We start from the raw sequence: 24,417 nt of genomic DNA on the forward strand, positions 1-24,417 counted from the left end.
TGAGCCCGTTGAATCGTCGTCGATACAAAAACGAAAACAAATAGTCAACACCAACAGCAAAATATAAAGGGCAATATGGTAAATCCAGCTCCAACGGATGGATCAAATCAAACTCAACCGGCACGTGGCTGTATCTCCGGCGTCACATGCTTGCCACATATATCTCGTACGCGGTACAAGATTTCAAATTTATGTATAAATATAACCCGACCCGTTTTTCTCGCTCCTTGTTTTCTTTTTCTCTCTGTCTCTGTCTCTGTTTTTAAATTAAAACGCAAGAAAAGAAAAGAAAAGAAAAGAAAGAAGAAAAGGAAGAGTAGCTCACTCCAAGTCATCTCCTACTCTCCTTTTATCTCCCTTCAACTCCACCCTTTCCAAAATAGCCATTAAAATACCCGCAAACCCCACAGCTCCAGCCCCCAAAACAGTCGGAAGAACGTTCCAGAACTCAGGGTCATTATCGTCATTTCGCAACCACACTCCTCCGCCCTCCGCCACTCGGTTTGGACGGTCCGAGAGTCCGACAGACCCGACCCGAAATGGAGAGGAGCACGCCGGTGAGGAAGCCCCACACGTCCACCGCGGATCTGCTCACCTGGTCCGAGACTCCCCTTACTGACTCTCCTCTGCCCTCCTCCGCCTCTCGCTCTGCTACTCGCTCTCACCAGGTACAATTAAAAAATTCAATCTTTTTTCTATTTTGATTTGTTTTGATTGGTTTGGTGATTATGGGGTTGTTTGATTTGTTGTTGTTGTTTTGGGGTTTGATCGTAGCCGTCGGATGGGATCAGAAAGGTGGTGTTTGGAGGTCAGGTGACGGACGAGGAGGTCGAGAGCTTGAACAAACGGTCAGATCTGCTTCTTCCTGCTTCTGTTTTATGCTTCTTCTTCATATTTTATTTTCTGGGTGTTTATTTTTCGAAATTTGGTTCTTTGTTTTCGTTTTTGTGGTCATTATAAGTGGACTCATTTGTGGACCTGCAACGGATTTTTCTTCTCAAATTCTTATGATTTTGAAAAACAAAAATGAGGTTGCTTTATTTTTTGGTCCCAAGTTGGTTCTAGAACCCTCTTGGTCTTAAAATATATTGCTTTTATTTATTTCTTATATTTGGATATTCCATTGGAATTTGACTTGGTATTTCCAGTAAATTCTCCATTTGTTTTATAAAGGAAATGGATGGTTGAATTGAAGATTGATTAAGTCAATGATCTGTGATCGATCTACCTTTATTTGGCCTATGAATCCTCATAAATAATTCGGTCCAGAAAAAAGGCCTCTTCAGAAATAATTCAATTTTTTGTATTATAAATTTTGCAAATTTGACCCGTGCTTTAATAAATGAGTTAAAATTTTGAGTTATGTATTTATAAATTGAAGAGTTGGGTATTTGCTAGTTGACAGGTTTTGTTATTTTGGTAAAACGTTAAAGTTGTTTTTCTTTTGTGTACGTGTGTGTGTGTCAAATTAGTCATGTGGAGAAGTTTAATTTGTTGTGGTAAAAGCTTGGGTATTGGTAGTGAAAATAAACATGATGTGGTCATATGTAATGGGCTGTAGTTGTATTAATTGTGTCGTTTATCTAAGACCTCTAACATTGTTCACTATGAAATTTCCAGAAAACCTTGTTCAGGGTATAAGATGAAGGAGATGACTGGGAGTGGCATTTTTGCACCGAAGGCAGAAAATGATGCCTCAGAATCTGATGGTGCCAACCTTACCCCAAAACCCGCAATTCGTATGTACCAGGTACCAATCAATATGTGGTTAATTTTTAGATTGATTACTTAAACACATGTCATAGTGTAGTATGTTAGTTTGGCACAAAACCCATTTCCTGAATTTGTCTTCTGTTGGTATGAAATGGCAGCAAGCGGTTGCTGGAATCAGTCATATCTCATTTGGTGATGAAGAGGGTGTTTCTCCCAAAAAGCCTACAACCATTCCCGAAGTTGCAAAGCAGCGTGAGCTAAGCGGGACCTTGGAAAGTGAAGCAGAGAAAGAGGCAAGGCTGAAGAAGCAGCTCTCTGACTCTAAATTCAAGGAGCTTAGTGGGCATGACATATTTGCACCCCCTCCTGAAATTTTGCCCAGGACAACTACTGCTCCACGTGCATTGGCCTTGAAAGGAAGCATAGAGATAGGGGAACCTGCTTCCCCGAATGGTCACACATCTGTTAAGGTTTCTAATGTGAGTGAACTGTGTGCTTACTTGCGCATAATACATATAATTTTCTGTTCTTATTATGGAAGTGAAGCATCTAACTGTTGTGAATTGGTTTTTATGTAATAGCCTGGTGGGGGTCAGAGCAATATAGCATCCAGTGAGGAACCTGCGTCCAAGACGGCTAAGAAGATTTATGAAAAGAAATTTTCTGAGCTCTCAGGAAATGATATATTCAAGGGTGATGTTCCTCCGTCGTCAGCTGAAAAACCACTGAGTAATGCAAAACTACGAGAGATGAGTGGCAGCAACATCTTTGCTGATGGGAAGGCAGAGGCTCGAGACTACTTAGGTGGTGTACGCAAACCCCCAGGTGGAGAGAGTAGCATTGCCTTGGTTTAACATGTTAGGTCTAACTGGGTTATTTTATTTCATCACATGGTGTCTGGTTTTGTTCGTTGTTCTCCTAGTGCCGGAGGATGTGCTATTATATTATTTGACCTTTTTATTGTGGGTTTTGGGAATTATGTTTTAGGTTATAACGGGATCGGCCAGAGCTATGGACTATCTGCTAATTGGGTTGTGTATGTCCATATTTTTGTGTTCTTTCAGTGTTTGTCTTAATGAAGTGCTTGGCTGTTTCACTGGGTTTAATTTATGAATTAGCTTTACATTGATCATGTTTCCTTTGGTGACACCAAAGGCAGCTTTGTTGAGCTCCTGATCATAAACTTGTAGCTATTTTGTATTGTTTGTGTTCCAACTTCCATTTTGCATTCAGATGCTGGGGCAAAGGGAAATTGAGAAGCAAAAAAGTTTTTGATTGAAACTTGGTTCCGTAAAATTCAAGTTCTGCAGGCTTGGAAATTCCTTTACTCAAAGTTAGGTGAGCTCTGAGCTATTCATGGGCTTAAAACTAGCTTGGAGCCTCGAAAGAATGACTTTGCAGGTGTAATGGCAGTAATTCAGCGGCAAGAAGAATATCATCCTCTTCCCAACATCATGGGCTGGTAGAAGCTTTAATTAATTAGACCCGGACTGCGGGATTGGGCACATAATATTCATAGAAAAAGTAACAATGTAGCAGAGAATAAGTTCTTGGGGTACGCAAATGTAATGAACCATGATTAGGAAAGTGAGTCAGAAATTAGGATACGTTAAGAGTTTGATCCCTTTCAATTATTCTGAAAGAACTATGATTAAAAGTTTTGAATCCCTTCCAACTTGAAAATAGGAAATTCCAATTTGGAGGTGCCGTGGTGCCAAAGTCTCACCAGTCGAAGCTTTAAGCTCCTATAGGCTTCTAGCCCTCTAGCTTTTGACTTGAGTTGAGACAGCCTTCTTCCCCTTTAATTTTATTTCCATTAATGCTCTGCTCTGTACGTACCCTATGGCAAAGCTAGCCTCACACACAGGAAGGAAATCAATTTGTTGGGCTACAACAAATTTTTGGCCCAATCACCTGCTATCTGATGCTCACTTTATTTTAAAAACTGGGCCCCACTTACACGTGGCTCTTTATTAATAATCTTTGAATATTTTTTCTGATTATTTATTTATTTTTTTTGCAGCGGCCAATAAGAAGAGGCTATGACTTGCTTATATTAAGCTGCAATCCAATTGGCAACATTGGCCTGAGCTGAAAGTTACTTTTATCTAATTTTGGTAAAAGACTTAACCAGAACGGAAGCACAGTAGGAAACAACTGTAAAAAGAATATGATGATTACTGTAATAAAAGTAAAAATTAATTTAAATTTGGGAAACAAAATCAAATTAGATTAAGAAGATAAGCACATTAAGAAACATAACAAACCGAACCTGAAGGCGAGAAAATCAAGCTGAGTTTGTTGTGGAGGTTAGAACCTGTTTACGAAGTAGATACGGTTAACTAGGAACAGATCAGAAGATTAAAAACAAAGATTAATTAAGAAATAGAGATTAATTATTGATTTAAAAATGTAAAAAGAGTTAAAAAATGAATATTCTTTTGGCCTGTAAATAAAAAAATGATTGAAAATAGCCTTTCCTAGTTCCTAGTCAGCCTCAGAGGTCAGAGCCCTCTTTCTCTCTCCTTTTCTCTCTCTCTCTCTCTCTCTCCTGCTTTTAGCTGTGCTGTTGGGTAGTGCTGTAGTGCGACTCTTCATTTTAATGGCGTGAGTGTGAGCGGTGGCAGAGCGTACTATCAAATACTGAGAGAAAAACAAGAAGAAGAAGAGAGGATCAAAACCCTCTCTCTCCCTCTGTTCATTATCTTCCTCTCTCCCTCTCTCACAAATCCCATTGCCAAATCCACAATCCCAAAATGACATTGACATTTGCATCACTGCTTGAACAAACACTATCACTGCTTGTTTTCTGTGCTTGATAGAACGATACCCTTCTTTTATTCTTCTCTGAATCGTTTTCTCACGTGGGTTTTGGGATTCTGAATCTGGGTTCTCTCTGTCTTTCTCTGGAAAAAAATATTTTTTTCTTTGTGTGCGTGTGTGCTTTTACGTGTATTGTATATTAGACATATATATTGTGTGTTGTATGTTGTATAATGTTTAAAATAGCTGAGGAAGACGAGAGGGTTTTACAGAACATGAAGAGGGAAAGAGGAGAGCTTGAGAAGTTTTGGAATGAGAACCCCAAGAATCAACCATATTCCAATCTCATTCATCTTCTTCATCCTCCTCATCATCATCACCTTGTGAGTGGTTCACCTGTTAGCAGAGCCTCTCTTCAATCAGAGGTCTCTCCTTCAAGCTCTTTCTCGAATGGGTTTTATTCCTCTGAGGATGGCTCTCCATATTCCACCCCATTTGAGGAGGCCAAATATCAAACACCTTACATGAATGGATTGTGGTTGGACTCTAAGCCTCCTGATTCTCATTTCAATGAGAAGATTCGGGATGATCTGGGTTTGGCTGAAAGTTTCTACAGAATGCATATTGGGAATGAACAGCAGGGTGGTGCTAAAAGGATGGGATTTGAGAGAGGCCCAGATGGGTTTGGGCTTGGTGGGGGTTTTTCAGCTGGTACTAGTTCTTGGAATGTTGAAAACTATGGCCTACTTGAAAGTTCTAAGAATAATATATCTGATTTTGAAGCTCTTCAATCCTCTGGTTTTGGAGTTAGAGGCAGGTTTGATGGTACTACTAATGAGTCAGCATTGCTTGGATTGCAGAAAAGATGTACTGTTGGTGATTCAATGGGGTCTTTTCTTAATCATATGCAGCCCAATGCTTTGTATTCTGGCCCTAGTGGTGTAAAAAATCAAATGAGTTGTATATCAGGGCAAATAAAAGAGGAACAGGGAGATGGTTGGTATCAGAGGAAACCATCTCTTGCTAGGCCTTACCTTGATGAAGAATTTTTTTGCTTACAGCTACATGGAACGGATTGTAATGGTGGAAAGGGCCTTATGTATCCAATGGGTTCCCCCCAGTTGTCCTCAGTTGCTCAGTTGAATGTGGACAATCTTTCACATAATCATTCAATGATAAAACAAAGGACTAAAGTAAACCCAAATAGTGGGGTTCCTGAATCTTTCAAGTCTATGAAATGTGCAGGGGAACTTGAGTGTTTTTGTTGTGAGGATAGTTTCATAATACAAGGAAAACATTTGAATCATACCATCAGCAAGGGTAGCAAGTCTTCAAAGGGTTACAAGAAGAACTCTTGCAATAAGATGGCAATGCAGACAGAAGGAGAGAAAAGCTCTACACTGGATTCCAATTTATATAATGGAGGAATTGGTGGGAGTGAATGGAGTCAGAGTAATAATAGCTCAATGCGGTCACTACTAACTTTAGGTTCATTGGCTGAGGTCCAGGGATATATATACTTCATAGCAAAGGATCAGTATGGTTGTCGATTCTTACAGAGGATGCTTGATGATGGGACCTGTCAAGATGTGCAATTAATATTTGATAAAATAATCAATCATGTTTTTGAACTGATGACGAACCCGTTTGGCAATTACCTTATGCAGAAGTTGTTGGACGTGTGCAATGAACAACAAAGAATGCAATTTGTACTCAAGGTGACCAAAGAACCAGGACAGCTTGTCAGAATTTCCTTAGACACACATGGGTATGTCCTTCCTTCTGTACATATTTGTGGTTACTTCATTTGTAGTATTTGTTCTTTACTAATTTCTTGCTTCTAAACATATTGGTGCTACGGTTTCAGCACTCGCGCGGTACAGAAGTTGATTGAGACTGTTAGAACTGGGAAACAGATCTCATTAGTTAAATCATCCCTTGAATGTGGTTTTCTTGATCTTATCAAGGATCCAAATGGTAATCATGTGGTACAACGTTGCTTGGACTGCTTTAGCAATGAAGATAATAGGGTATGCTGTTTTTATTTATTTAATTTTCTTGTGAGCTTCATTGTTCAAATAAGCCTCTTAAGATTGAATATCTCTGTATTGAATATCTTCTAATTCATGTTTCTTCTTCCTTTTCTTTTGTTGTGTTCTGTCTTACACGTTTCATGTGATAACCTAGAATAGACACACACATACATATTGGTTGATGCTGGTCAAGCAAAATTCTTTTAATGACAACTATTGTGAAAATGCAATATTCTTGTCAAGTCATTTATTTGCTATAGGCAATGCACTGGTTTGGTGCAATATTTCTATAAAACTTGGCATGCATGTTTATTGAAGGTGTGAACTGTTTCATCTGATGTGTGCAGTGTGCTTATAATAGGGCAACCAAATGATAAATCAAGTACTAGGTGGTCTTTAGTTCCAATCCCCTGTCATTTGGGGCCAGCCACTCTAGTTTTCTTTTGTATCTACCTTGAACTAGACCTATCCTTGATCGTTCTGTGGGAGGAGTCTAATCTTACATTAATTAACCAGTCTCACCAACTCTTTCCCAGTTAATGCTTCAAGTTCTCTACCCCAAAACTTTCGAAAGTATGATACCTTTCTGTTGTTTATGCTGATGCCTAAAATAGTCCCAACTAATCCGATGATTGTATAAGTGAAGGTTTCAAGTCCAGTGATGATCCCTGGGCACCAACCTCTGGACTAGGATCATTATATTGATTGTCATGCCTCAACCTATTAATTTCTATCTAATTTCTTTTCCTTCTGATTCATCTAGTCCTCTGTAAGTTTCTTGGTCACTACTGTTGGTAAAGTCAAATGCCCTTGACTGTTGATCTAGACTTCAGATGGAAAGGTATCTTACTGTTTTGACAAATTGTCATCTGATCTTGAAGATTTTTATCGCTAATATCGACAGAAATTTTTTCTTTGGGCTCTGAATGTCGATTTATAGACTTGGTTTAGGAAAGGCTAACACACCCTAAACTAGAATACTTTGCAATAATGCCCGTCCTTGTTTTCCTTAAACCCTTAGGGTGAGTTTGTACTCTAGAAAGTTTGAGGGCTGGGTCAGATATTTGCAAGTGAGCAATTATGATATACTACTCTACATAGGAGTGAAGACGATAAAGTCTGGATTGAAAGAACCACATACCAATACGTAATTGCGTTGCCAAAATCAAAGACTGACGTTTTCAGTCAGAATGCTAATAATATATAAATCAACATGTCACATAGTCTGTGCATGAATAGCAAAATTGAGATGTTGTTTCCAACATGATTGGCGCAAACTTAGCATCTTAGACATTTTCATTGAGCAAAAAAGGATAGAACCTTTTATTGGGCGTAGAACAGAAAGAACAGAGCTCGACTAACACCTACAATTGTTAAATATTGCAGAGCAATGAGGCACTTACAATGAATGCTTCATCAGTTTCAATAGACTATCTTTGTTGTGTTTGTTTGAGTTTAGAATGGGAAAGTGGAAAGGAGGTGATTTTAAGTCTGGTTTAAGATTCTATTTGTCAGGCCTCCAGCAGAAGGTTGATGGAATGAACTGGACTTACTATTTTATATGTTTACTTTAAAGTATTCTACAGTGACATGAAATATAAACAAGGATGATTGGACAAAATGACTGAAATCCAAAACAAAGTTCTTGAGAGGGATGGTGATGTGCTTTCTGTAGGACCTACTTAAATTTTGTTGAAAAGACGCTGAACTTCTTCTGTTAATCTATCTCTTGCAGTTTATTTTTGATGCTGCTGCAAGATTTTGTGTTGAGATTGCAACTCAACGCCATGGCTGTTGTGTACTACAAAAATGCATTGCACATGCCATTGGGAGACATCGAGATAAGCTGATCAATGAAATTGCCAGGAATGGGCTTCTCCTTTCCCAAGATCCTTATGGGTAATAATTTACAAGCGTCTTTGAACTTTGTTAATTTCTTGTCTTTGCTAGCCGTAAACTCACTAATATGATGTGGTAATCCGAACTAGCTAGAGTGATGTTTATTTTGTTTCTTGAGGAGTCAAAAGTTTTTCCCACTTGCAATTTGTTTGATCCACTTCAGATGCAAACATAAGGCTGATCACTTATATATTTATATTTCATGCTTACAAGGACACAACTGCTAAAGTTGATAAGAATCTACATATTATGCTACAAAACTATTGTGTTGCTTTCTTTTTTCTGTCTTTCCAAGCCAAATATTCAATTTGTTATTTTACAGTTCACTATTTTATTTGGCTTTCTGACTGAAGTAGGGTTTTTATTTTTGTTCCATTTGGTACACAGGAATTATGTTATTCAGTATGTCATGGAGCTAAAGATCCCATCTGCAATGGCCAAACTGATTAATCAATTAAAAGGACACTTTGTACGCCTCTCCACACAGAAATGTAGTAGTCACGTGGTTGAAAAATGCCTCAAGTATTTTGAAGAAAGCCGACCAAAAATCATCCATGAATTACTCTCAGTTCCTTGCTTTGAACAGTTGTTGCAAGACCCTTATGCTAACTATGTCGTTCAATCTGCTCTTACAGTTACCAAGGTTTAGGAACCAACATCTCTCCAAGTGATTTATAATGGACTCTCTCTCTCTCTCTCTCTCATGCACACACACATATGTCCTAATATTTTTGCTTTATTGGCAGGGCCCTCTTCGTGCTTCTCTGGTTGAAGCAGTTAAGCCTCATACAATCTTACGAACCAGCCCATACTGCAAGAGGATTTTCTCACGGGAGCTCCTGAAGAAGTGATGTGTTTTAGCCTATATAGAAAAGTGTTGTTGTTTTCTATGTTGATTAGTAATAACTGCTCTCTTTTGGGCACCTAGCTAAGATATGAGATGTTTGTCTAAATTCCTTGCTGGTCCTCAGATGAAGTGTGCAATTTTGGATGGCATTAAGAAGTCTGAAGGAGTTCGACCAGAGTTATGCTTCCAGTTTCTTATGATGCAGTTGCTTCTTGTAATACTCTGTTGTTTTGTGTCTTTATCTGAACTTGATGTATGATATTCCACAGTCAGAATAGTGGATTTCTGATTCAATGTTGTGTAAATGTGATGCAGCATTTCTTTCTTGAGGCTGAGATAGTTTAATGGCCAACCATCTCTTTTTCGTTATAAGTAGTGCTGTTGGTTCTTTGCATGGGGCTTGCACTGTTGCACCTCCCCAGGTACACGGCCCTTTGCGGCGTGTAAAAGTCAGCAGAAACAATAGATGAAGCTTTTCCTCGAATTCCTTAGTTACAGCTAATGTGTACAACTTCTCATATGCTAGCATGTGACAGGTCTTGTAAGACGTACGTTGTACACACCGGCTTTACACAGGAATATTTTCCTTTAAGAATCTCTTCTCCAGACGCACTCATCTACCCACAGAAAGTGAAGCAAGAGATGAAATGTCAGAGCACATCATAATGAATACGACGAGGGTTTGGTGTTATGAACAAGAATGTATAACTTGAATCGCAAGTAAGATACATTGCCCTTCACACTTGCCTTTAATCTCAAGTATGTAAATGGCTTGTAATTATTATTATTTTTTTTTCCAATGACTTAACTGATGGATCGCTATCAAAGAATGCAGAAGCCAACCAGGGGCTGCTGTCTAATATAGTAGAAAGTTGTCAAAACTCTCAACTCTAACTTCAAGTTTACTGAAGGCAACTATTTATTTCATAATATGAAGATGTTATATCAGATTGCCGCAGATAGTTTTATTCGAACAGACATAAAAAAGCAAACATAGTCAGGAAACCACATATAAGATACATTGCCTCCACAAAACTCTTAGACTAGAACAGCTCAAGCATCCTCATGTCCAACCAGGGCCAGAAGCATTTTTTCATAATCTCCAGTAGTGTCTTTTTTAATGGCCTGGTCCAGAGTGACACTATTTCTTTTGTGGTACTGTTCCTTTATAAGCTTCATGTCAACCTCAGCTCTTGTAGTGACAACTCTACTGAGAGCTCCTTCATCTGTTCCTCGTTTGTTGATTGCCAGACGAAGAGACTTCTCAAAATACTTCTCAGGGCGGACCAAGCACTTAATTGTGGCCCTTAGTATTGCAAGGTACTCATCCTTGGGGTCAGCTTTCAAATCCTGTGAATAGAAACACTCATCAAATCCAATCCTCTGTGGATACCTGGCAAAAAATGTTTATGCAACGCTCACTTGTGTACCTTATTTATGTCATTCCCAAATTCATTTTTGTAGTGATTGAGAGTTGCATTGATCTGTGCTTTGTTCCGCGTGGCCAAAATCCTGATGATATCCTCATCATTGTAGGCCTTGTCTGAGATCTTCTCATGCAGTAGCTTAGCCTCTGATTTTGCCAGTGTCAGGTTCACCTCATCTCCCTCATATCTATATGAGCTAACAAGAGGGGCCAAAAGCTGGGAGGAGCAAAGTTAGATAGTAATTCTCTTTTTTGGTACAAAGACAGTGAAATTCTCAAATGAGATAAAACTTGATATGTTAAGTTCATACCAAAATTTACGTTGGCCAACAAAAATGAACTTTTTAACATTGACATTTTGGAAAGAAAAAAAAGAAACTAAAGGCATATCAATGGATAAATTTAGTCAAATCTTTGCTGGGAAGTTTAGTTATTGCTCTTGGTTGGGGCTGGGAGAATTCTCTTAGAAAATAAACTATATCCCTTCTAGGCTGAAAGAACTTATACTCTAGCAGCTGTACCTTGCGAAAGTCCCCGGTTGTGTGATGTGCAACGTCCTCTTCGAGGGACTTCTTATAGCGAGAGTGATAAGCCTGCCTTGCCAAGAGTAGTTCATGTGAAGACCTACTGCAGGCTATTTCAGCAAGAACCTGATTGCTTTTAGTCCACTTCTTTGTTGCTTCATTGGCCAAAAATGCATCGCGTTCCGCTGGATCAAGTGTCCAGAGCAGTATACTCCTCTGGTTAAGAGAAATTCAGAAACCCAAATATGTCAGCCCTTTCAACGATGCGCTTGCTTCCTCCCAAAAGTTAATCAGCCAAACATTAAACTTGTGAAAACTAGTATCATGGATTCTCATCCAATCATGAAAAAAGACAGCTGAAAACAATGAGCTAAATCTCTGCCTTGTCTTGGCAAAAATCAATCATGGTAACAATTTATGTAAAACATGCAGTCAAATTATCTCAACTAATGCAAAAACTAAAGTGCATTCTTAATTTGACCTCAAAATCACTTGTAAGTTCTTTTTCCAGCTCCTTGAGGAGATCTTCTCCATAAGCTTCAGCATAAGTTTGTCGGATCACCTTTCTTTGAGCGGCATTTCTATGCCCCAAGATGAATATGATTAAGTCCTCATTGGTTCCCCATCCTGCAATTGTATTGATAAAAATTCAATATTACATGAAACCAAACACCCCAAACATGAAAAGTCACATAAAAGAAAGAAAGAAGATAAACTCTGGTCTAAACTATTTTTGCTGTTTTCTATAATTATTTATTCATGTCAAAATACCATTTTCATGTCAAATCAGGTCCTTTACAAACCTGCGATAAATCTTTACGTACCGATCATTGTTTTTTTCTTTTTAGATAAATTATCCCAAATGCATTATTTTCTTCTGATACAAACAGAGCTTTGGTGCAGAGTCAAAGCATCACCGTTTTACAAAAGCAAGCAATCACATTCATATGGGCCTTTCATCAACCCACCAAACCTCATGTACACAAAACACAAATCTGATGCATCTGATCAATGATGACAGAGAGAGTCAAAAGAGAATTAGCAGAACGAAATGAAAACAAAAACAAAAAGGATCCTTTTTACATTATCAGATCATTTACGTTGTATCTAACACTAACAATCCGATCGGTGAAATGGGATTGATCAATCATCAATCATAAAGCCAATTACAAAATATGGGTTGGTTTATGATCAGAACAAGAAATGATGCGAGGGAGTAAAAGATCAGAAAATTAATAAAGAAGGAACCTTTGAAGGCCTTTTTGAGCTGCTCACAGTCTTCGGATGCAGGAGGAACTTGTTGAGGAACTCTAAGGGTCGACATCGTCACTATAGCTCTCTCTCTCTCTCTGTCTCTCTCTCCGTAAGAAAATCGAAAACGAAAATGGCTCTGGTCTATGAACCTCTGTTTCTATATATATATATGGTGTTTGGTAGCTATCCATATATAGTAATATAGTATGGCCCTTGCAATTATCGCCACGTCAAATACTATATTTGTTCCTGTTATATTGGTCTTGGTCATTTAATTTTCACAATTGAATTGTTTATTAATGATTTTGGGGTGGTTTACAATTTCAAATTCTCGTCTGTATATGCTGCTACACAGAGTATATAAAATTACTAAACAAAACCCTTGTCTTATTTCATTTTGTTTTTCCTCACAAGGATAAACAAAACTGTAAAACATCCTAGATAAAGTACACATAGAGCCATAGCATAGCGCACACGTGTATGAAATAAATTACAAGAAGGAAACATCTATGGAGAATCTTTCTAAACAGAAGACACAGGAAAAGTGAAATGTGCATAAGAAAGAAGCACATTCTGATCAGGTAGCCAAAGGATCAAGAGCAAGCAATTCACGACATGTCATCATATGTACCGGCTTCGACAAATGCAGCATCTGAGTTGAGAGGAAATGAGAAACTTGTTTCATTGTTGGACGAGATTTCGGGCTGGAATTCAAGCATGAAAATGCTATCTTCACAAGAGAGACCACTTCGCTTGCAACTTGATGCGTAGGAGGGGAAATGCGTTGGTCCAAAACATCCACAATTGGTATTTGATGGGCTAGTAATGCAGATGAGGAGGAGGAGGAGGATGAAGAGACTGATAAAAAAGATGAGAAAAGATCTTCAGGATGCTTTCCCATAATTATTTCCAATGTGACCACGCCAAAGCTATAAACATCGCAGTTCTCATTCACTTCCATTGTGTAAGCAAGCTCTGCTCAGAGAAAATCTCAGAGAAGTGGCATTATTAGTTTATAGACATAACTATTCAATGGAATTTTAACGAAACTGTATCTGCATAAATCGACTTATTAGTTTATAGCTTAAGAGATGTGAAAATGTGTTTATTAGTATATTTTCTAAATCAAAGAAGTGAAAATGTGTTAATGTTAACCACTCCTAATGATGAAAATGAAGCATTGGTCTAAAAGCAAAAGCTTAAAAAGTGCTAAATACAGAGAACATGGAATCACAATATTACCTGGTGCCATGTAGCCATATGTGCCTGCAGTGGCAGTCCAATTAGTTGAGTCTGGATTTAAAAACTTAGCAGTGCCAAAGTCTGAAACACAGGCCTCATATTCAGAATCCAACAAAATGTTCTTGCTTGAGATGTCACGATGTACAATCGGTTGCAAGCAATCGTGGTGCATGTAAGACAAGGCATGAGCTAAGCCTTTAACAATATTCACCCTTTTACTCCACCACAACTTTTTAGCTTCTTCATCTTTGCTCAACATTGCGGCCAAGCTACCTCTTTCAAGATACTCATACACCAAAAACGAGTGTCGTTTATGTGCACAGAAACCATAGAGCTTCACAATATTCCGATGTCTTATCTCAGTGAGTGCCCTTACTTCATTCAAGAACTCCTTATGAAATTCTGTCTCGCCATCCCATAGCAGATGGAGTTTCTTCACGGCCACTATGTCTCCAGATGACAAATTCACTTTGTAGACGCTTCCATGTCCTCCCTTCCCAATGCAATATGTGGAATCAAAATCTTCTGTTGCCCTTATGATTTCCTCATACATTGATTTTCCATCAAAATTTAAAACCGAAAAGGAAATTTCTCCATGCATGTGGTTTTGTTTAGTATCTTGATGCTTCTTCTTTCTTTGCACTATTACAAAGACAATTGTAAAGAAAGCAGATAGAAGTACAAATACGGCTAGAACAGAGAATATGACTTTGTGGTCCTTTTTTGAGCCATGTGCATTGCAGGGTGGCAGCAGAGCTCCAACTTTGCCACACAATCCTTTGTTCCTTTTCAATCTTTCTGGAAGAGCTTCTCGAAATGCACTGATATTGGGAAGGGGACCTTCCAAGTGATTGTAGGATATGTCAACGTACGACAAGCCGTGCATCTCTTCGAAACTTGATGGTATGGAACCCGAAAGATTGTTGTGGGAAAGATTGAGCGTCACCAAACTCTCCATATTGCTCATTGCTGATGGTATGCTACCTTCAAGAGAGTTATGACTTAAATCGAGGTCGGTCAATTGAACTAACTTCTGCAACTCCAATGGAATTGCTTGAACCAACTTGTTGTTGCTCAAATTCAAGTAGTGCAATTTGAACAAGTCACCTAGAATGCTCGGAATTGACTCATTCAATTTGTTTGTTGACAAGTCAAGATATTCAAGATCATTCAATGATCCGAATTCCGACGGTATACGACCCGAAAGTTGATTTCCATTCAACATCAACTTCACCAACGAAGACAACTTCTCGAATTCTTTTGGGATCAACCCAAATAAATGATTTGAAGAAAGGTCCAGCACATGAATTTGGGTTGCGTTGCCTACCTCAGGTGGTATGCTACCAGTAAGGTTGTTTGCTGCCATTACTAAGGCTGTCAGCTTTGGGCATTGTCCCCAGTTGTGTGAGATTTCTCCATACAAGTTGTTGTGGCTTATATTCATAAAATCAAGATTCGGATAAATACCGAAGTCTTTAGATATATTGCCCGTCAATTGGTTTTGGTCAAGGCGGACTCTTACTAAGCTTGTGCAATTTTTCAAGCTTTTGGGGATTGGACCAGTAAAATAGTTTCTGAATACTGAAAAGTATGTGAGTTTTCCACCTTGGCAGATATTTGGGGGCAAGTAACCAGACAATTGGTTCATATCCCAGTACAGTTGAGTCAAATTCTTGAGATTCTCTAACTCTTGAGGAATGGAGCCGGAAAGTTGGTTATTGCATAGGTATAAGATCTCCAAGTTGCTCAAGTTAGCAAATGAGGCTGGAATTGAACCATTGAGTTGATTCAAGGCCAACTCTAGATTTACAAGAGATTTCAAGTTCCCTATCTCCTTGGGAATCAAACCAGAAAGTAAATTTTTACCCAAGTACAAAGTGTTCAGCTTTATTAAGTTACCAATATTTGGAGGGATGAGACCAGTTAAATTGTTGTCGGACAATGCTAGAAATCCAAGAGATTTCAGGTTGCCTATCTCTTTAGGAATTTCCCCCAACAAAGTATTTTTTGAGAGACGAAGAAACCTAAGATTTCTTAGGAGACCGATTTCTGGTGGGATTCTCCCAGAGAACTGATTCTGGGAGAGATCAAGATGGTGGAGTTTGGAGAGGTAGCTGATTTGAGGTGGGATGGCATCAAAGAGTTTGTTCAAGCTAAGGTTAAGATATTCAAGATTAGGGAAGAACAAGAATGAAAACTCATGTAGCGTACCTTGAATACCACAAGTGGAAAGGTTTATTGTGCTGACACTTCCAGCTGAGTTGCATGAAACACCAGTCCAAGTGCATGGGCTTGTTTTTGGTTTTGGATTGCTGCTGGAAGAATTGGTGGCATTAATATTATGAGTGGGAGGGTTGTACCAGGTGAGGTTATTTAGGGCTTGATTTAGAAATAAGCTGGCTTTCCATTTGAGAAGAGCCTTTGCTTCAGTATGAGAAGTAGAAGTAGCAGAAGGAAAAGCAACCCAATTTGGTGATGAAACATACAACAAGATGACAAGGCAATAACGCAGGAAGCATAGTTTAGCGGAAGTTAAAGTTGTCATGGTTATTCTTTGTGTGGTATACGTATATTGTATGGGCCGTGCCTTACTACTTATATATATAGTGTGGGTTAGTCTTTGGGGTTCAGTTGAGCATTGAAAAGTCTTTGAGAGCGTGTTCCTTGTGCTCTTGATTAAGTTGTGTGCGAACCCGTGGTCTTCTTGGACCTCAAATTCACACCTGAATGTCACCATGGCATTGGACAATGAAATTATTGTTTCATTTTTTCTTTCCCTCTCACAAGGAAAAGCATTTCTAAGTAACAATATAAAAGTGAAGTAAAATAGAAATTAATGTAGGGTAAGGATATAATAGGAAAGAGAAAGAACAAAATTAATTAAAAAATATTAAAAAGCAAAATGGAGTGTAAGTGGAGAAAAGAGGAGTGGGTAAATCAGCTCCCTATAAGATATTGTTTGTGTAGATATGCTAGATAGCATAATGATATGTCATAAAATCCAAGTCTCATGATTTTATTATGTGGCCCATTCTCTTTTCCACAATAAAATCCAAGTCTTCAAAGTTCAAGACTTCGAAAGGTCTTTCCTTTTTTTCATTTTCTTAATCGGAAGACGGTTTGGGAAGACTTTTGGGGTTTTGCACACCCTTGAGTCAGAGTCTCTTTGGAAATTTTGCATTTTGTGTTGGAACTGAATGGAATGAGATTGATGGAAGTGAGAGCTTGATTGGATGTTATTGGTGGATCGTCGTATGCGCTTGACAGAAGACAAAAGAGACCTGGGGTAATGCTAGGCTTACCACATTTTTCATACCACATTGTATACCACATCTCTAATAGAGGTGGTGCCCACCAATACAATGGGGCCCACCTCTATTAGAGAGGTGGTATACAATGTGGTATGAAAAATGTGGTAAGCCTAGCATTTTCCAAGAGACCTGGGAGTGGCTGTCACTTCACCTGCGTCGTTGTGGCCCTACATATATTTCAAAACAAAAGAATTAGTTTTGCAGAAAGTGGGTTGGATATTTATGTAATTACTAATCAAGAATTGAAATTTTTATAAGGAATTGAATTCCATTTATTGAGGATTCCTGTGTTTACTTCATTTTTCCTTTCCCTCTTACAAGGAAAAACATTTGTAAGTAACAACGGTTTGGGTTTTTCACATTGAAAGTCTTTGTCCCTTTTCTTTAAAGTTGGAATTGCAACTTTTGCATTTTCTCAAAGCATGATTAACACTGAAAGTGCGCTAGCCAGACAGAGGAAATGGTATAGTCCTGTCACGACTAGAACAATTCAAACAAAACATGCTTCTTGCTTTGCTTTACTGGAAAAATTAATCCACTCCCGCTTTTCCCAACAAATCTGAAGAGGAATAACTCGTCAATGTAATTTCATCCACGACATTCATTTCCATCCTTTTTTTTCTTCTTTCTTTCTGACCTAAATCATCACGTGAAGAATAAGTTCCAAAGTAATGATAGTTGTATACATTTCAGTCCCATTTCCTAAATTTTGATGGGTGCATTTTTGCTTACTACTTTAACTCAAGGTGTATCATCACTACATTTCTCAACACTTGACATGTGTCTATGGGTATAATCATGGTTGGTTCCACAAATACAAATCAAAGAGTTAACTATGGTTATGCCCATGGATACATGTCAAGTGTTAAGAATGGTGGTTAGGATATACCTTGAGTTAAAGTGGTGAGCAAAAATATTTCCAAATTTTGAAAACATTATTGACATTCTAAATTTTGATTCAAGCGCTTTGACTTTCACACACTGTTTGTGTCATAATCTTCACTTTTATCCAGGTTTAGTCCCTGATGAATTTATTATGAGCTAACTTGTGGTTTATATGACCTGATTTCATGAGCATTCCACAAGTGATTAGCCTGAGTGGAAGTATTTGTCCCTTATCTTAGCATTTTCTCAAAGCATGCTTAACTGGAAGTGCGCTTGCAAGACACAGCAAATGGCAGTCCTGTCAAGCAAAGCATGCATCTTGTTTTGTTTTAGTGGAAAAATTAATTCACTCTAGCTGTACCCAACAAATCTGAAGAAGAATAACTCGTCAATGTAAATTTCATCGCCGCCACTCATTACTATGCTCTTTTCTTTCTTTCTATTATGATCTATACATTTTACTCCAATTTTCAACAAATCATGAACGTGAAGAATTGAAGTTTCAAAGTAATGATAGTTCTAAACATTTTACTCCAATTTCCTATTCAAAATTTTGATTTAACATTTGTGACATTCTAAGGGCCTGTTTGATAACCATTTTAGCTTTCAATTTTTATTTGTAAAAAAATTAAAAATATGAAACTCGTTTGGTAATTGTTTTCAATTTTCAAATAAAAGATTAATTGAAAATTGTTTATAAGTTGTTTGATAATTGTTTTCAGTTTTTAGTTTTATGTGAAACTTGGAAATGAAATTTTCTTGGGGTCAAATTGTGAATTTGAGGTTATAACATGAAAATGCATGTTACAATACAAAGAGACTGTAGCATTAATTTTTTTGGAGTTTAGGATGAGTTTTTAGTGAATTTCGAGGCTCGGACTGGGTCTGTGATGAATGCAAAAGTCGGTCGGTCCCGAGGGTCGGACTAGAGGGCTTAAATGCTTTTTTCAGAACTAGTTTCACAACAAACAAAATAAGGAAATCAAAACAAAAAAGAAAAAAGAAGAGTTGAAAGTTCATCACTACAATATATTTTATTAAACAGGATCATCTTATTTTTGTGTCATGCTCAGATACGGTACTCAAAGTACCATTCAGAGCATAGATCAGTTGCTCAAGTGTGATGTTGGGACCTAATCCTATGAATTCTCTGATACTAAAAATGCATGACACTATAAAAGCAACTTTAAAAAAAAAACGACAATGTGGATTGGAACCTAATGCTGCAAAACCTGCTACATATCCTTATTTTATTTTTCATTCTTCACTTTCATAAATCTCTCTTAGGTTCAAACAAAAATGGTTTTCAAAAGAGGAGAGTTATAAGCTAACCTTGATGAAGTCGAGGATAACTGCTGCATCGGAACTCAACTTTATTTCCACTAACTCGTTTGCTACAAGCAAACATCCTTTGTCCACATCATCACTTCACCACCTAATTCTTAGATTCATAATGTAGAAAAGAAAAAAATGTAGACTCCCTATTTGTGACCATTATACATTTAGTCACCAAGAAATTGGTCACTACTGACCCTTTTTCTTGTAGCGAACATTTACATGTACAAAATCTAACAAGAATTAGAACAAGGCAGACAAAAATGAAGTGAAATACAGCAAACGCAGTACATATCCTAATCAGGTAGTGAAACCATCAAGAGCAAGCAATTCACTAAATGTTGTCATATGCAATGGCTCTGACAAATGCAGCCTCTGAGTTGATGAAAGGAGCTGAGAAACTTTCTTCATCGTTGGACGACACTGTGGACTGGGATTCAAGGATGCAAATGCTATCTTCACAAGAGACACCACCTCCTCTGCTTCTCGTTTTGTGAGTGGCGAGATGCGTTGGTCCAGAACGTCCAAAATTGGCATTTCCGGGGTAGGTGATGCAGATGAGGAAGACGATGATGCCCCGGATGATAAAGATGAGAAAACATCTCCTGGATGTCTTCCCATAATTATTTCCAGTGTGACAACTCCAAAGCTATAAACATCGCACTTCTCGGTCACTTCCATTGTATATGCAAGCTCTGTTCAGAAACAGCTCACATAAGAAATTGTATCATCCATAAATCGTACACACAACATTTCAGTGGTCAAAACATTACCTGGAGCCATGTAGCCATATGTGCCTGCAGCAGCAGTCCAATTAGTTGAGTCTGGATTTAAAAACTTGGCAGTGCCAAAGTCAGAAACACAGGCCTCATATTCAGAATCCAGCAAAATGTTGTTGCTTGATATGTCACGATGCACAATTGGTGGCAAGCAATCGTGGTGCATGTACGACAATGCATGAGCTACACCTTTCACAATATTCACCCTTTTGCTCCACCCCAACTCTTTAGCTTTATCATCTTTGCCCAACAATGAGGCCAAGCTTCCCCTTTCAAAATACTCATACACCAAGAATGAGTGTCTTCGATGTGAACAGAAACCATAAAGCTTCACAATGTTTCGGTGTCTTATCTCAGACAGTGCCCTTATTTCATTTAAGAATTCCTTTTGAAGATTCTTCTGGTCGTTCTGTAAGATATGGAGTTTCTTCACAGCAACTACATTGGCAGATGACAAATTTGCTCTGTAGACGCTTCCATGTCCCCCCTTCCCAATGCAATGTGTTGAATCAAAATCTTCTGTTGCCCTTATGATTTCCTCATACATTGATTTCCCATCAAAATTTAGAACTGAAAAGGAAATTTCTTCATGCTTGTGGTTTTCGTCTTTATCCTTATGCTTCTTCCTTCTTTGCACTATAAAGACAATTGTAAAGAAAGCAGATAGAAGTACAAATACTGCTAGAAGGGAGAATGTGATTCCAAATACCCGTTTTTGGTGCTTTTTTGAGCCATGTTCATTGCAGGGCGGCAGTAGAGCTCCAACTTTGCCACACAATCCATTGTTCCCTTTTAATGCTTCTGGCGGAGCTTCTCGAAATGCACTGTTGTTGGGAAGGGGACCTTCCAATTGATTGTAGGATACATCAATGTACAACAAGCCGCGCATGTCTTGGAAATTTGTTGGTATGAAACCCGAAAGATTGTTGTGGGAAAGATTGAGTGTCAACAAACTCTGCATGCTGCTCATTTCCGATGGTATCATACCTCCGAGTGAGTTATGACTTAAATCGAGGTCGGTCAATTGAACTAACTTCTGCAACTCCAATGGAATTGCTTGAACCAACTCGTTGTTGCTCAAATTCAAGTAGTGTAATCTGAACAAGTCTCCTACAATGCTTGGAATTGACTCATTCAATTTGTTTGTTGACAAGTCAATATATTCAAGATCAAGCAATGATCCGAATTCTGAGGGTATACGACCCGAAATTTGATTTCCATTCAACATCAGCTTCACCAGAGAAGATAGTCTCCCAAATTCCTTGGGGATCGTGCCAGCTAAATGATTCGAAGAGAGATCCAACTCATGAATTTGGGTTGCATTTCCTATCTCAGCCGGTATGCTCCCAGTAAGGTTGTTTCCCGCAAGTCGTAGGGTTTTTAGTTGTGCGCATTGTCCCCAGTTGTTTGAGACTTCTCCATACAAGTTATTGTGGCTTACATCTATAAAATCAAGATTCGGATAAACACCAAAGTCTTCAGATATATTGCCTGTCAATTGGTTCCTTTGAAGATGGACTCTGAATAAGCTCGTGCATGTTTTTAAGGTTTTGGGGATTGGACCAGAGAAATTGTTGGTGCTTGCTGAAAAGTTTGTGAGTTTTCCACTTTGGCAAATATTTCGGGGCAAATAACCAGAAAATTGGTTTATTTCCAACTGCAGTTGAGCCAACTTCTTGAGATTCTCTATCTCTTCAGGAATGGAGCCGGAAAGTTGGTTATCCCGTAGCATTAAGAACTCCAAGTTGGTCAGGTTACCAAATGAAGCATGAATTATACCGCTGAGTTGGTTTTGGCTCAAGTCTAGATCTACAAGAGACTTCATATTACCTATCTCATTGGGAATAGTGCCAGAAAGTTGATTGCCGTAGAGATAAAGGGTGGTAAGGCTTGTTAGTTCACCTAGTGATCTTGGAATTGAACCATTGAGTTGATTGTTATACAAATATAGCCCCACAAGAGATTTCATGTTGCCTATCTCACTGGGAATATCCCCAAATAATGTGTTTTTAGAGAGAATGAGTTTGGTAAGATTTTTTAGGAGACTAATTTCTGGTGGGATTCTCCCGGACAACTGATTCTGAGAGAGATCAAGATAGTGGAGTGTGGAGAGGTAACTGATTTGAGGTGGGATGAGGCCACTTAAATTGTTGGCGGACAAATCTAGAATTACTAGAGATTTCAAATTCCCTATCTCTTCAGGTATAGAACCAGAAAGTGGATTGTTATAGAGATAAAGATGGGTAAGGCTTGTTAGATCACCTAGTGATCTTGGAATTGAGCCATTGAGTTGATTCTTAAACAAATATAGCCCCACAAGAGATTTCAGGTTGCCTATCTCATTGGGAATATCCCCAAAAAATGTATTTTCATAGAGACCAAGAAATGTAAGATTTCTCAAGAGACTGATTTCTGGTGGGATTCTCCCGGACAACTGATTTGTAGAGAGATCAAGATAGTAGAGTTTGGAGAGGTTACTGATTTGAGGTGGGATGACATCAAAGAGTTTGTTCAGGCCGAGGTCAAGATATTCAAGGTTAGGGAAGGACATGAATGAAAATGCATGTAGCGTACCTTGTATACCACAAGTGGAAAGGACTATCATGCTGACACTTCCAGCTGCGTTGCATGAAACACCAGTCCAAGTGCATGGGCTTGTTCTTGGTTTTTGATTGCTGCTGGAAGAATTGGTGGTGGTGTTATGAGTGGGAGGGTACCAGTTGAGTTTTTTGAGGGCTTGATTTTGAAATAAGCTGGCTTTCCATTTGAGAAGAGCCTTTGCTTCGGTATCTGTCGTAGAAGTAGCAGAAGCAAAAGCAACCCAATTTGGTGACGAAACATACAACAACATAAGGCAAGGCAGGAAGCATAGTTTAACGGAAGTTAAAGATGTCATGGTTATTGTTTGTGTGGTTTACGTATGGCCAGTGCCTTACTTATAGTCTTTGAGGGTCAGAATTGAAAGGCAGTCTTTCGGATCTCTTGTATCCTCAGTTTTGTTTTGAGTCAAAGTCTTTGTCTCTCATTCTCTAAAGTTGAATGCTAATTTTGCATTTTCTGTATGAATTAATGAAATGAAAGTGATGCAAGTGAGGGGTTACTAATTGATGCTCAGAAAGTTGTAATGGACAACGATTCTGGTGGGATCAGCAACTCATTTTTCTTTTTCTTCGTCTTCTCTTATTGGTGTGTGTTAGAAGAACTAAACGCAAAATTGTCGTCTATTTTTGTGATTTGTACCATACATAGGAATAGGAATGTGAAATTGATGATGAGGTCAAGTTCTTGTCATTATTGCGAGAGAACTTAACAGATCAATTGACTTTACTCTGAAAATGTGTGTGTAAGCTGGATTAATTGACTTTGTTTTCACCTTCGGGCTCACGCACATGACTTAAAAGATCATTCAATATTCTGTGTTTTTTCTTCTTTTATTTTTGGAAATGTATTCTGCTTGGGTCCTATTATGTCCTGCTTATTGAGGGAAAACCTGATCATGCAGGCGGCGTTGTGGTTTTATTTTTTTTATTTTTTGGGCATTCCTCCTCAATCTCAATATTTTCCAAATAAACCCTACATATTTCAGAACAGAGAATAAGACTCTGAATTTCTCGGGAGTATTCTATTTGTATATTGTATATTTGAGTTTTCATTAATTGAATTAAGGTTGGGGCCAATGGGTCTAGCGAGTGGAAAATGATCTTGCTTGCAAATCAGTGGTTTCATATTCAAACTCTCATGACCTCTTAGCTGTGTGTTTGAGAAAACCCCCCTCCCCTTCCTAACTTTGGCCAAAAAAAAATTGTTGAATATTTACTCAGATTTATTTAAGAGTGTGGAGGCATAATTAGTTACTATGAATATATGATTCATGACGCTAAGGATTGGATTTGGGAGGATAGCGGATTTAAACGCTGTAACTCTTTCAACAACTAATAAAGAGGTTTTCTCGTAGTGCTTAAGTTATGAAACTATTTTTCAGTGCTTTTTGGAGAGGCACCTAGGGCCATCCCCAATTGGAGCCTCTAAACTGAGGTTCTATCCACTGCATTTGCCTCCTTTTAAAGTCTAGTGGGAATCTTTGGGACTTTAAATGAATAATTGCACCAATGGGATGCTCTACACTACCACTTTTTTCTTTGTAAACATTTCAACCCAAAACAAAACATTGTGAATCAATTTTCAACAGAATCTTTGATGAAGTTGCAGTTATTACAACATATTTTTAATATTTTTAAGTCGCAACATGTGTACTATGTTAAAGTATCAACCCTAGCTCAACCCATTTTGAGGAGCAATCTCTACAAGGTTCTAGAAGTATAAACAACAAGGAAATAAAGCCTAGAGAAGATAGTCAATACTTGAGCTAGATAAGTAGAGAAAAATCTGGAAAAGTGAAGGAAGTT

General features: G+C 38.3%; 4 protein-coding genes across 6 annotated transcripts; 2 read left to right on the top strand and 2 right to left on the bottom strand.

Annotated features, from left to right (window-relative positions):
* Positions 1-233: 233 nt before the first annotated feature.
* On the top strand, positions 234-2,819 carry LOC110759545 (N-lysine methyltransferase). Its single transcript, XM_021961618.2, has 5 exons — positions 234-668; positions 775-848; positions 1,621-1,750; positions 1,872-2,192; positions 2,295-2,819. Exons 1-5 carry the CDS (start codon positions 540-542, stop codon positions 2,565-2,567), a joined length of 927 nt encoding a protein of 308 aa, XP_021817310.1. The 5' UTR covers positions 234-539; the 3' UTR covers positions 2,568-2,819.
* Positions 2,820-4,135: 1,316 nt separating this feature from the next.
* On the top strand, positions 4,136-9,587 carry LOC110759522 (uncharacterized). Its single transcript, XM_021961594.2, has 5 exons — positions 4,136-6,244; positions 6,344-6,506; positions 8,245-8,408; positions 8,796-9,051; positions 9,155-9,587. The coding sequence occupies exons 1-5, from the start codon at positions 4,710-4,712 to the stop codon at positions 9,257-9,259; spliced, it is 2,223 nt and encodes a 740-aa protein (XP_021817286.2). The 5' UTR covers positions 4,136-4,709; the 3' UTR covers positions 9,260-9,587.
* Positions 9,588-10,146: 559 nt separating this feature from the next.
* LOC110745998 (annexin Gh1) lies at positions 10,147-12,613 on the bottom strand. The gene is made up of 5 exons (XM_021946193.2): positions 12,454-12,613; positions 11,687-11,832; positions 11,203-11,421; positions 10,686-10,898; positions 10,147-10,605 (listed from the first exon to the last, which is right to left on the bottom strand). Exons 1-5 carry the CDS (start codon positions 12,527-12,529, stop codon positions 10,309-10,311), a joined length of 951 nt encoding a protein of 316 aa, XP_021801885.2. The 5' UTR covers positions 12,530-12,613; the 3' UTR covers positions 10,147-10,308.
* A 76-nt stretch (positions 12,614-12,689) lies between these two features.
* On the bottom strand, positions 12,690-22,924 carry LOC110757399 (uncharacterized). 3 transcript variants are annotated; one of them, XM_088253944.1, is made up of 3 exons: positions 20,887-22,924; positions 13,702-15,725; positions 12,690-13,434 (listed from the first exon to the last, which is right to left on the bottom strand). In XM_088253944.1, exons 1-3 carry the CDS (start codon positions 22,905-22,907, stop codon positions 13,037-13,039), a joined length of 4,443 nt encoding a protein of 1,480 aa, XP_088110070.1. In that variant the 5' UTR covers positions 22,908-22,924; the 3' UTR covers positions 12,690-13,036. The 3 variants fall into 3 exon arrangements, with proteins under 3 accessions (XP_088110070.1, XP_088110076.1, XP_088110068.1); XM_088253950.1 differs by having other exon boundaries at positions 13,037-13,434; positions 13,702-15,859; positions 20,883-22,924; XM_088253942.1 differs by lacking the exons at positions 12,690-13,434; positions 13,702-15,725 and adding an exon at positions 19,260-19,927 and having other exon boundaries at positions 20,006-22,924.
* Between the last annotated feature and the right edge of the window lie 1,493 nt (positions 22,925-24,417).

Source organism: Prunus avium, chromosome 1 (genome assembly GCF_965620075.1).
Source record: "Prunus avium chromosome 1, drPruAviu1.hap1.1, whole genome shotgun sequence".
Classification (NCBI taxonomy): Eukaryota; Viridiplantae; Streptophyta; class Magnoliopsida; order Rosales; family Rosaceae; genus Prunus; species Prunus avium.

Bases quoted from the DNA above. Each gene is read 5' to 3' on its own strand.
- LOC110759545 (XM_021961618.2), top strand. From the start codon at position 540: ATGGAGAGGAGCACGCCGGTGAGGAAGCCCCACACGTCCACCGCGGAT. The intron at 1,751-1,871 runs GTACCAATCAAT...ATGAAATGGCAG, and splicing joins CCGCAATTCGTATGTACCAG to CAAGCGGTTGCTGGAATCAG. The intron at 2,193-2,294 runs GTGAGTGAACTG...TTTATGTAATAG, and splicing joins CATCTGTTAAGGTTTCTAAT to CCTGGTGGGGGTCAGAGCAA.
- LOC110759522 (XM_021961594.2), top strand. From the start codon at position 4,710: ATGTTTAAAATAGCTGAGGAAGACGAGAGGGTTTTACAGAACATGAAG. The intron at 6,245-6,343 runs GTATGTCCTTCC...CTACGGTTTCAG, and splicing joins ATTTCCTTAGACACACATGG to CACTCGCGCGGTACAGAAGT. The intron at 6,507-8,244 runs GTATGCTGTTTT...TATCTCTTGCAG, and splicing joins TTAGCAATGAAGATAATAGG to TTTATTTTTGATGCTGCTGC.
- LOC110745998 (XM_021946193.2), bottom strand. From the start codon at position 12,529: ATGTCGACCCTTAGAGTTCCTCAACAAGTTCCTCCTGCATCCGAAGAC. The intron at 10,899-11,202 runs GTACAGCTGCTA...TGCTCCTCCCAG, and splicing joins CAACCGGGGACTTTCGCAAG to CTTTTGGCCCCTCTTGTTAG. The intron at 10,606-10,685 runs GTACACAAGTGA...TTCTATTCACAG, and splicing joins TTGGGAATGACATAAATAAG to GATTTGAAAGCTGACCCCAA.
- LOC110757399 (XM_088253950.1), bottom strand. From the start codon at position 22,907: ATGACATCTTTAACTTCCGTTAAACTATGCTTCCTGCCTTGCCTTATG. The intron at 15,860-20,882 runs ATTGATGTATCC...GAATATCTTAAC, and splicing joins ACATGCGCGGCTTGTTGTAC to CTTAGCTTGAACAAACTCTT. The intron at 13,435-13,701 runs GTAATATTGTGA...TTCTCTGAGCAG, and splicing joins ATATGGCTACATGGCACCAG to AGCTTGCTTACACAATGGAA.